This window comes from Ruditapes philippinarum, unplaced genomic scaffold, assembly GCF_026571515.1.
Source record: "Ruditapes philippinarum isolate M1 unplaced genomic scaffold, ASM2657151v2 ctg26014_1_1_1_1, whole genome shotgun sequence".
NCBI lineage: Eukaryota > Metazoa > Mollusca > Bivalvia > Venerida > Veneridae > Ruditapes > Ruditapes philippinarum.
Window position 1 is genome coordinate 1,063 of NW_026867383.1, and position 12,584 is coordinate 13,646.

A 12,584-nucleotide genomic window follows, 5' to 3' on the forward strand; every position below is an offset into this window, starting at 1 on the left:
CATTTTATAGATTAAACATATAGTTTCCATTCTACAATGATTGTATGGTTAGAAATGATTTCCTATTTTAATTTTGAAGATTATTGATATGTATTATCATTGTTTTTGTTGTTGTTGTTATTGTACATCTGAGGTCAATAACACTTATCAATTGTGTTTACAGATGAGCAGTGAGGCATTGATGGTGTTACACAAAGTATACGAGCATTTGCTAAGTCTGTTACCACGGTGTCGACTGTATGTTGACCCTCAAACACAGGGGACCACTAAACTCATCTGTTATTTCACAGTACTACAGTTCTGTTTGGTATCTAAGCAGGAAAACTCATGGTAATCAACTATAAAGTTTATACTAATCTACTATATAAATATAAGAGAAAAATTGTTGTTTTTAAACAGCATTTGATTAATGATCTTAGGTGTTGTATATTGCATTTATTATTTCTAACAGTATTTTATGATCAGAGTTCATGAGAAATTCTCATAAGAAGAAATCAAGATGTCAGTTATACAAATCTTGTTAATTAAGTATTTCCTGTATGTATTGAATACAATGTTAAAATTTAAAGTGGTAGAAATGTTGTCTTTACCGGATATATTTTCTTTCTATTCACTAAGTGGACTGTACTCTTGTTTGTTGTTTTCAGTTTGGACATCATTTCAGTGACTTGTGGGCACTATTTCAGCCCAAATTGTCAGAACCCCAGATCTCAATGCATCACAATAAACAGGTGAGATATTTGTCCTTAATAAAATACAATTTTTGATCTTTAGTCTAGAATTATGGTTCGTAATGAAAGTTAAAAGGTACATAATGCCCTATAACCAATAAAGTTGACCATAATATACCATATTTGATGTATTTTATACCTTCGCTAGTTATTGTTTCCTCAAACATTTTTCAAGTTTTCTTTAATAAGATTAAACTTTTGGTAAGAAAATGTTTCTCAAATTAGACCTCAGTTCTCTGATACCCATTTTCACAAAAGTTTGTTTATTTGTTTTACAGGCATTATTGTTGTTCTGGTACCAAGCTTGTGTAGAATGTCCAGAGAATGTGAAATTGATCGTTCACAATCCACATGTGTGTAAACATATACCCTTCACCTACATACTGTAAGTATTACTTTATTACATTTATCACATGCAGCTTCCCTCTTTTTGTGGCTTAGGTTTTGCCTTTAAGGCTTGAGGCATTAGAATTGCAGCCACTGTTTTTTCCCTGCATGATCGTAAGAAGCAACTTAATGGTTAGAATTACAGGAGTATAATCATCTCTTAGCTCCAGCAGGTTAGGTTAGGTAGTGTTGACATCTGGTTTGCTTTAATTTATTTACCCTCGGGTTAGCCAAAATCATTTTTCCCTGTTTTCGGTGCCATATTACCTAAAATTGTGTTGGTGCCCTGTAAAAACCAAACTAAAGCACAAGCAGATTAGTGAAGCTTTGAACTATTTATTTCCTTCTTTTCTATCAAAATAAATTATTTATAAGTTTATGCTGGAATATAGAAAGAGGTGAACCAAAACAATATGTTTAATAAGACTTTGTACTATTGCCTGTTCAATGATTTGTTTATTACAATTGTACTTTGAAATTAACGTTTTATGGTCTAATTTTGTGTCACAAAATCATCATATATGTTTTTAGATCCAATCTTCATATAAATTAATTTAGTGGCAACATCTCCATTTCAGCTTGATTGTCAAACTAGTGTCTTACAATTGAAATAAATCACTTTGGAGTGTGTTCCTTGAACTAACTTGTACCGCTGTCAATTTAGAAATTGTGACATTGACCTGAGTAGGCTTTATCAATGTAATGAGAGGCTGACACAAAAAAAAATTGACCACGACTTTTATTATTCACATTTATCAACCTTATTGTGAGTGCTTTCTTTGAATAGTTGGATGTCCTTGTTCTGGTATGCTTTGGCCATGTTGGTAACTAATTTTTTGCTCTGTGCAGAGATCTGCCAAGAATTTGAAAGTACTGGGCCCTGGGCCCACTTGGTCTGAAAATAATGGGCCATTTTTACCAAAGTATGGGCCTTGGGAAAATAAGTAAACATTGACCGAAATAATTGTTAAAAAGTTTGTAGATAATTGAATTTCCCTGGTAATAAAACTTACATCATATTTTATGACAAGTGGTTCACTTACGAATAATTAAAATGGTAACTTTCTAACTAATATATATTAATTGCAAGCAAAATATTTTTTCAAATGGCTGCTCAAAAATTTGATATGCAAATTTATTTACATAATTGCTGGTTCTTACTTCTAATGTCTAATAATGTGCATTATCCATTTAATTGTTCCTACAGGCTACTTGCACCAAATGTCCCTAACCACTGTATATTGACGTAACGAATTTTATTCCCCCTTGTATGCCTCTGTGTAGATAGCATACATCAAAGACACTTGCCGACAGACGTTTTGATCATGAAAAAAGTCATGCAAAATGTTTCCCTGATTGGTTATTCACCCTGTCAAATATTCTGATGACGAAGTAGACATCTTTTTTTACACTAAATCAGCCAAAGCTTGCATGAACTTGAGTGACCTTAGGGGTGATCAAGTTTTACACCTGTCAGATTATACTGTAACTTACAGCATTTCTTAAAATAGCAACACTTTTTTTTCAGTTATCGATAATCATTGTAAATATTAAGTAGTTGTATAATTTGTTTGTTTGTTTTATTGGATTAAATTTACGTAGTAGAAATGAGTATCTGTGTGGGAAAGGGATTATAAGAAGAAATGCGGTAAGTAGATAACATGGACAAAAGCTATAGGGGAATTGACAAACTCAAGAATATGCGTAATCATGGTAATTACAGGGGAATGGGTAACATGTTGCTGTAAGTACCAGTTTTGACTGTATGACTAAATTACCCAACGGACAGTTTTGTTTTCTTATAAGTCTGGCACAGATTTTAGATGTGCCCATGGCCCTTTGCTGCCGATTTTCCTGCGCCATTCTCATTTTTTAGCGCCAATGGCTCAAAATCGCCTCCTCGGCAGATCTCTGTCTGTGTGTACAAAATTTTTATCGAAGTTTAACATTTCAGTGCCGATCATGAGGACCAGGATGTGATGATGTTTAATCGTATGACTTTACCAGCGTACTATGGTTTGTTACGAATGTGTTGTCAGCAATCAAGGAACTTCACACGACAACTGGCCCAGCATCAAAATATACTGTGGGCTTTCAAAAATATCACCCCTTATCCTGCCAATATCCAGGGGTAATGTATTGTTTTTAAAAATGTATTTTAATGTGGATGAAAAATGAAATAGTTTGTTCACAAGTCTTTTTAAGTGTTCTTTTTAAAATTCCATTGAGAACTCAATATAAAAATATATGCCTTTTAAAGTGTTATCAATGTTATTGATTTTGTCTTCGTATTTTTCAATTATTTAAATTACATGTGTATGTTTTAAAAACGGTTCAAAATAAATTAAATCATATCGGTATGAAAAAATACTATAATAATTCAATCTTTATGGGAACCTTAAAAAAGTGTTGTTTTTTCTCACAGGTGTGGGTTTGAATCCACTTTTAAGAACATTCACAATTTATAAAATTAATAAAAAATATTCATTGTTATCGAATTATAAATGGTATATAAGATATGCTATGTTACACAGGCTGTGGATGAGTTGTTTAAGATGATGAGACTGATGGCGACCAAATACCAGGACTGTACTGATGAGGAAATCAAGGCCATCAACAGTTTCCGACGTAACACTATACAACTTTATCTACAGAATCTAGAGGCACGATCAGGCTGGCAGACACTGATAGGGTATGTATGATTGATTGACAAGACATAGTATTGTATGATTGATTAATCATTGAGGAGTAACATATGTGAAACTTTGTGTGTGATAACTAAAGATTCTTAAAATGATATGTTATCTTTGATACCTACAATGCAATCTCTGCAGAGCGACTGTCTGTAAAGCAAATACATCTTTACAAAAACAGTTTCAATTTTTCCTAACATAAGACTTCGCAACAGATTTAATCTCTCTATAGCAACACCTCTTTGCAACAAAGTCTCTGCCTTTCAAAGGATGTTGCTCTGCAGAGGTTTAATTGTATTTTAGATCAAGAAAATTTCATTAAATATCAGGGTAAGTTTAATGATTTTAAAACATCATAGGACAAGAACTCTATGGTTGAGTGATAATGTATTAGTTACTTTCAACAACCTTAAGACAAAAAACTACGTAAAATCATTCAAAGATAATGTCAATCCTAGAGAATCTGGACTATTCATGCATGATCAATATCCGCCGGAAGTTGTTTCACAAAGGAAATTACTTGTTCCAATTATGAAAAGGGCTCGAGAGGCAAAAAAGGAAGCATATATCAAATATAACAAACTTATCGTGGATGGTAAAGTATATACAGATGGTCCTTATGGGACGGTACCGTAGGAATTACAAGAAGGTGTAGTTTCGATTGCCGTATGGAATTGTAATGGCTTATCTAAAGAGAAACAAGAGGACGAAGACTTCTGTAAATATAGTATGTAAATATGATATTATTTTTCTTCTAGAATCATGGACATCTAAAGATAGTAAATATAAAATTGAAAGGATATGCATCGCACAATTTCTATCGCAAATTTCAACACAGAAATGCACGTCGAAGTAGTGGTGGTATTATGTTGTTTTACAGAGACTATATAGCGAAAGGAATTTCAATTATTAGAAATCACTTTGACACAATCATATGGATAAAAGCTGGATAAATCATTCTTTATGTTAGATAAAGACATATATCTATGTGCCACTTATATATGGGGACAAGATTCGCCTGCTTATAATGTATGTAATCAAAATTTATTTGACATTTTAGAAAATGATATAAGCTTTTTTAGTCAACGAGGAACGGTATTGGTTTCTGGAGATATGAATAGCCGAATTGGACTTAAACCGGATTTTATCGAATATGACAGAATGAACTCAATTTTGGACGGAGATGACTACGTGCCAGACATCCCGCTTGATCGCACGTCTATGGATACACAGTTTAATTCTTACGGTTTACAGTTATTAGACATGTGCAAAGCGACCGGTTTTAAGAATATGTAACGGTCGATTAGAATCGACAGGACCGTATACATATTGTGGATACAATGGGAGTACTGTTATAGATTACCTTCTTGCTAAAACAGTGCAATTTTAAATATATTAAAACGTTTAATATTTCTGATTTTAATATATTTTCAGACCATGCAATTATAGAATTTACTATTTCAATCAACACTATAACACGAGATGATAGCAATTTAAAATCTTTACAGTCAACGAAATGGTCTGCAGATAAAAGAGATACTTTTTAGAAGAAGATTGATTGGCAGATTGCCTGAATTAAACAATTTAATAAGCTATTCAGAGGAGGAAGTTATTTGATAACATCAAAGTAAATGAAATGGTTGACAGATTCGCGAACAAATAATAAACGAAGAGGCAAAGCCATTGTTTCACAAGGAATTAACCATGCGAAAACAAAATATACAATTTGATACTACAAAAGTGATGAAAAAATCAGATTGGTTTGATGACTCGTGCAGAGAAAGAAAGTTAGAGTATTTGGAAGCATTACGATTATTTAATGAAGTGAAGACAAATGAAAAATAGACACCAGTTAATGTTAAAAAAGAGACAATATAATCTTTGATAAAAGTAAAGCGCAATAGGAGTAAACTTATAAAGATGCGAGAAATTGAAGCACTTAAAAGTAAAAGGCCGTGCGATTTCTGGAAATATTTTTTTCAAAGAAAAAAACACAACTGAACGAAAACATATCTGTGCAAGAATTCTATGACTATTTTTAGGAATTTATCAGATAGCATTAACACTACTACTGATCCAGAAAGTGAGAATTACTGCAATAACCAATATTGTTATGATGACCCTATTTCGCGGAATTTAGATTCTGTAATTACAATTGATGAAGTGCGACATGCAATTAGTTGTTTTGAAACGAGGCAAGGCAGGTGGGAGTGATGACCTCATAAATGAATATTTTATTGAAACATGTGACATCATATGCGGGCATCTACGGGATATTTTCAATGTTATATACTATCGACTGGACATTTTCCAAATGCATGGATGGAAGGAATCATTATACCAGTGTTTAAAAAAGGAGATGCTAGTATTGTCGATAATTATAGGGGAATAACACTAGTTAGTTCTATGTCGAAAATATTCACATCAATATTAAATAAGAGAATGTCAGACTGGAGTGATAGACATAACATAATATCAGATTCACAATTTGGATTTAAGAAAGGATATCAACCACTGATGCGATATTTTGCCTACACAGTATAGTTAATCACATGTTAAATAATGGTACACGCCTCTACACTACCTTTATAGATATGCAAAAAAATGTTTTGATAGTGTATACCGGAACGCATTGTGGTTCAAAATGTCAAAACTGGGAATAAAACGGTAAATTGCTCAGGGTCATAAGATCAATGTATGAGCAAGTGAAATGTAGAGTACGTCATGGAAACGAATTCTCGGACTTCATGGAAATAGCAGTGGGCCTAAAACAGGGAGAGATATGTTCACCGTTATTGTGGTCTATGTTTATTGAAGATCTAGAGTTGTACATTGGTTCGAGACCAGAAAGTGGCTTAAATTTTTGATGATTTGACTCTGGTGCTGTTTTTATACGCAGACGATATGGTACTATTTTCGGACACTGTAGAAGGATTACAACAAAGTTTAGATGACTTGCTCACATACTGTAGGCGATGGGGATTAACCGTTAACATTGAATAAAACCAAAGTTATGGTTTTTAGAAAGCGTGGACCGTTGCGTGAAAATGAAAAATGGACTTACAATGACACAAATTTAGCTATTGTTAACGAATTTCAACTATTTAGGTGTGGTATTTGACTCAAATGGCAATTTTAACTATATATACACAGATGCTCGTCGGCAAAGCAGCTTAAAGCTATGAACTGTTTAATGAATAATACTAAGGACTTTGAATTTACCCAAAGACAATGTTGAGTTTATTTGATTCATTTGTTTCCTCAATTTTAAGTTAGCTTTTTCTTCTGAAGTTTGGGGATTTACTAAAAACAAAGACATTGAAAGGAATACATCTAAAAATTTTGCAAAAGAATTCTAAATGTAAAATTATCGTCCAGTAGTGTAGCTATATATGGAGAATTAGGAATCAGGACGATATCCGTTGTTATGTAAACAGATATGTTAAAATAGTCAAGTATTTTCTTAAGATCACAAATTCTAATAATTGTATAATAAGTAAAGTATATGAACTGTTATTAGAGGATTTATGTAATAATAAGATTAACTGGGTTTCAAAAGTAAAGAAGTTATTATATGAAATGGCTTTGATACGTGTTTGAAACACCCCGTTAACAGTAAATGTGAACCACTTTTATAACTCTGTTCAGACAAAGACTGATTGATACATTCACACAGAATTGGAGTAGCGATTTAGAGAGCAATCAAGTATTACATTTATATAAACATTTAAAGCACCATATTGAATATGCTGAGTATTTGAGTATTTTAAGTAGAAAAATTATAGATCAGTTATTACCAAGTTTAGGAATATCTGCAACATTGCCTTAGGATTAAAACCGGGGCGATATGGTCAAAATAGAATTGACAAGAGGCGAAAGAACATGCAATGTATCGTCAATCCCAGAGACATTGAGGATGAAATTCCATATGATTTGTGTGTGTCCCTGCTACAGATTATAAGAAAACGTTACATTGATAAATATTATTATGAAAAGACCTCTATGTTTTAAACTTACCCGTTGTTGTCAACCAGAAAATGAAAAAAAATGTTGAATAATTTTAGTTTGTTTTCCTAAATTGTGCATTAAGAATTAGGCATAATCTTTTACAATAAATAATTAATAAATATATAATAAATAAATAATTGCTCAAATTTAATTGTCATGTACGTTAAGATTTTCATGTTAAATGATACTGAATACATATTCTATACCTTCTTTTGTCATTTGTACCACAGATACTGTCATTTTCAATATTGTGTTATATCATTATGTTGTTTGACTTTGACATAATAATGTATAATTATGTTATGGATGAGGAGCGAAATGCTCAAATCTAAAATAAAATTCATGTTCTGTTCTGTTCTGTTCTGATAATGTTTGCTGACATCTGATCACTTGCTTCTCACTATTTAGGGTCTTGAATACCACCAGAGATGTATTATTCTTCAATGTGAAGAAAATGTGCTTTCTGATACCTGAATAAATGTGAATATAAGCACCTGAGGCCTAACTCCTCAAGTCAGTGTACCTGTGTGACTTAATAAATATGAAAATATTCCTGACATTAAAGAATAGATACAAATATTTATTACAACTTTGTTTCAAGAACTAAATAAATTGGAAATTGGATTTTGATGACTATTGATATGAAATTTATTTCACTGATGAAGAGATTGTCTATGGCTCTTTTTGAGTTCTCTGTATTTAATGTTTATTTATTTACAGAGCTCTGAAGATTTTGGTAGACACAGAGACAGACAGATTGATTGTATTGTTCAACAAGGGACTTCAAATGTTGGGAGAGGTATGTCCTTGTTAATAAATTGTTATCCATTCTATTCCGATTGTCATAGAAACTATGTTTGTAACTTTTTTGTTGTTACAAGATAAAATAGAGGAATATTTGATAAACTTGACATGAAGTACACTTGTAGGCTTTAAGCTTATATCATTATGAAGATTATGTAAGAAAATACTGCTATTTACAAGTGTAAATTATTTGTTATTTACCAGTGTAAATTATTTATTTAAGTCTGTTTTTAGAATAAGTCTTAAGTATAATTTTATGGTTCTCATCCCTTTACATGCATTTTTTCATGTATTGTTGTTGTTTTTTAAAATTGTAAATTCTATATACTTGCTTGAAAAAAAAAGTTATTGTGAAACTAATTACATGTAGATATAAACATAGAACAATACTTGTAATGTTTTATATATATACAGGCATTCATCACTCTACATGTGATGTATCATGAGGCTACAGCATGTCATGTTACAGGGGATATTGTAGATCTGCTGTCATTATTACTACAAGTTCTCAAAAATGCCAGAACATATGTTGAACAAAAGAAAGGTAAGTTTTTCTTCACTTGTACGTTCATGTTGAGATATGAGTGTAAGCCTTGAAAGAGATTACTAAGTTACATATGGAGAGAAATAAACACTGCTGAATGTGGAGGATGAATATATAATCTGGTGAAAAAAATCTCATGTCTCAGATTTTGTCATAGGAAAGGTTTTAGGTATATACCGAAAATTTAGATTTTGAAGATTTTTTATGCCACCGCAGCATCTGCGATGCGGTGGCATATAGCGATTCACCTGTGTGTGTGTTTGTTTGTGTGTGTGTGTGTGTGTGTGTGTGTTATATAGATTATATAGTGAACTTAAAAAATCTTCTTGTGAAAAACCACTGAGTCCAATTTCAAACCAAACTTGGCAGGATTGATCCTTGGGTGAAGGGCTTCCAAAGTTGTTGAAAGAATTTCATTCCATGCAGAAATCTGGTTGCCATGGCAACCAAAAGGAATTATAAGAATAAATTTAAAAAATCTTCTTGTAAAGAACCAAAAGGCCTAGAGCTTAGATATTTTGCATAAGGCATTGTCTGGTAGACCTCTACCAAGATTGTTCAAATTATAGCCTGGGGTCAAAATCGGGCCCGCCCCGGGGGTCATTGATTTTCACTATATGTACATATAGCAAAACCTTAAAATACCTTCTTGTAAAGACCCAAAAGGCCTAGAGCTTAGATATTTTGCATAAGGCATTGTCTGGTAGACCATTACCATGATTGTTCAAATTATAGCCCTGGGGTCAAAATCGGCCCGCCCCCGGGGTCATTGATTTTCACCCTATACAGTCGAACTGCCCCTTGCGACCCCCGATTTTAAAAGAAATCCCTGTCTTACCACCTTTTTTAGTCCTTTCCCCAAAGTATTTATATATTAAAAAGGGCGAATTTTAAAAGACTCCCCCGTCATATTGACAAGCGACCCCAATTTTCAGTCCCCAAAGCAAATTTGGGCTGATTTAACGACTTTTACACCTTTAAATTTTCCCTTTAATCAAAAAAAAATAATACCGTTATAACACCCCGAGGGGCCCTAAAAACTAAGTCCAATTATAATCCAGTAAAAACCAAACAAAGTCCCACACACCTTTTAACTTTAATTCCCCAATTAAAAATGTATTTAAAACAGTAACAATTTGAGCGTTTTTGGAAACAGGGGCAATCGACGTGTGTTAAAGGTACATTATGGCCCGAGAAACTGGTTTTAAGACTTGTGTTAGATTTTTTTTTAATTATAGAGTGCCACGGAAGATTTTTTAGGCAGCATATTTTTTTTTATTACCATTCATGACTGCATAATTAATACGGAAAAAATATATAATTCTAAACCAGAAAAAGCTTTGGATATATATATTTGAAAGATCCTGTAACACCCAATTTTTCATGGTTTATTTTAATAAATATGATGCTCAAATTAAGATTTGTCGATATTGTAAGTTCAAATAAGCATTATTTATAAAGATATCAGCAATTTAACATTTAATATAAATTAAAGGCCATTTAAACGGTAATTAGAACTTTATTTTCTATAAATTTCTAAGTTAAATTTTCCAATAAGTAATCAATTCATAGTAATTTATTGATTAAATATAATGTGCACAGTTTATTTTTCAGTACACATTTTACATATTCTAATTGATGTTTGAAAAGTTGTTTTATTTGCATAATTATATCCTACAGTTATATATATTTTTTTGCAAGTGTGGTATACACTCAGCACAAACATAAAGGATCTTTTAAGTCACAATGGTATATTAGACAAGCTAGATGATACTTAAATTTAATTTTTTTGAGACTGTATTTAGAGACTCCCTGTCCATATGTGACCTTTTCTGAAGATTCCCTTGGAAATCACATATGACAGTCTCGACTGTATGTACATATAGTTTAAAAACTTAAAATACCCTTCTTGTAAAAGACCCAAAAGGCCTAGAGCTTAGATAATTTTGCATAAGGCATTGTCTGGTAGACCTCTACAAAGATTATTCAAATTATAGCCCTGGATCAGAATCGGCCCCGCCCCGGGGGTCATTGGTTTTTCCTTATATGTATATAGGAAAAAAACTTAAACATGAACTTGTAGTAAAAACTTTAAAAAAAAATTTCTTCTAGTAATTGACAAATGCTAGAGGTTAGATATTTTTGGCATGAAACATTATGAAAATGAACTTCTAGCAAGATTGTTTAAATTATAGCAATGGGGTCAAAATTGCCTTTGCCCCGGGGGTCATTGATTTTCAATATAAACATATAGTAAAAAAATCAAAAAATCTTATTGTCTGAAGGTACAAGGATTAATGCGGTGGCATAGCATTTTTCTCAAATGCAATCTTGTTTAGCTCTACTATTCGAAAAATAGGTAGAGCTATTGTAGTCAGCCAGGCTATCAAGCACTGAGAATAGTTGAACATGATGTCCCCTACCCACAACTTTGTTAAAACTATTTTTCTATGAAACAATATTGTAAATATCTTAAGGACCCACAGTCAAATATGTAAAGATGTATGTACACAGCTGGGATGAGAAAGTTACCATAGCAAAGAAACTGTTAACATTACTCAACTCTTACACACCAACTAATAGCGCTCAGTCTGTATACGGTATGTCTATTACAAAAATAGTGTATGAAAGATTTTTGTAACATTGTATTTTGCTAAATGGTGATATCAATAATTTTGAAATGAAACCTAAGTGGTGTGGTGTTGGGTACGTTTCAATTCGTACCACGGCAGTAAACATATTGAATTTACCAGACCCATTGTTCCAAAGTGCGTCAATATTTTGTGTTAATTTTTATATAGGCACATGTGTTAGAACATGAAGGTAATAAATGTTAGGTTCACCTTAAGAGTGGTTCTTTATGGTGTGCAAATTGTAGGTTTTAGCTATTTGCCCTTTAATTAACTTTGGTAGAAATTTGCAAGGGTTGACAATCATTTAAGTGAGGAAACTATGTAGCAATTAGCTGTGATATCTACTTTTTGCTTGAATTTTCAAGGGTAATCTCCATTAAGCCAAAAATAATTATTGATTTTAATTGGTACTGATTGTTTAAAATCAAAATTTCAATTTAAAGGTATCATTTATAAAATCTCTATATGCTATTATATACTGATGGAAATATATTTTTAGTGCATTAGGACAAGAAGATTTGGTGTTAACTGGACTTCATATTATCAGTATCATTTGAAGCTGTTGACTTTCAATTACAGCTTGTATTAGGTACCTGATTTTATATGTGCAAAGTATTTGTTTTATTTGGGTTTTATATCTAGATTTGGTTGGGAATTATCCCCTTTATATGTTTTGTTGAAATTGATAATCATATATAAATATGAATAATTATGTTTGATTTCAGATGGTTTGAAGGAAATATATTAACCTATCAGAGTGAATGTATCAATTGCTATATTCCCA

General features: G+C 32.1%; 1 protein-coding gene across 1 annotated transcript; it reads left to right on the top strand.

Annotated features, from left to right (window-relative positions):
- Nucleotides 1-646: 646 nt before the first annotated feature.
- Nucleotides 647-12,528, top strand: LOC132735910 (ubiquitin carboxyl-terminal hydrolase 34-like; the record flags this gene model as incomplete). The annotated part of the gene is made up of 8 exons (XM_060722945.1): nucleotides 647-731; nucleotides 1,010-1,116; nucleotides 3,073-3,249; nucleotides 3,653-3,810; nucleotides 8,540-8,618; nucleotides 9,038-9,167; nucleotides 11,645-11,767; nucleotides 12,526-12,528. Coding segments are annotated over exons 4-8 (472 nt in total), but the record flags the coding sequence as incomplete, so codon positions are not given.
- Between the last annotated feature and the right edge of the window lie 56 nt (nucleotides 12,529-12,584).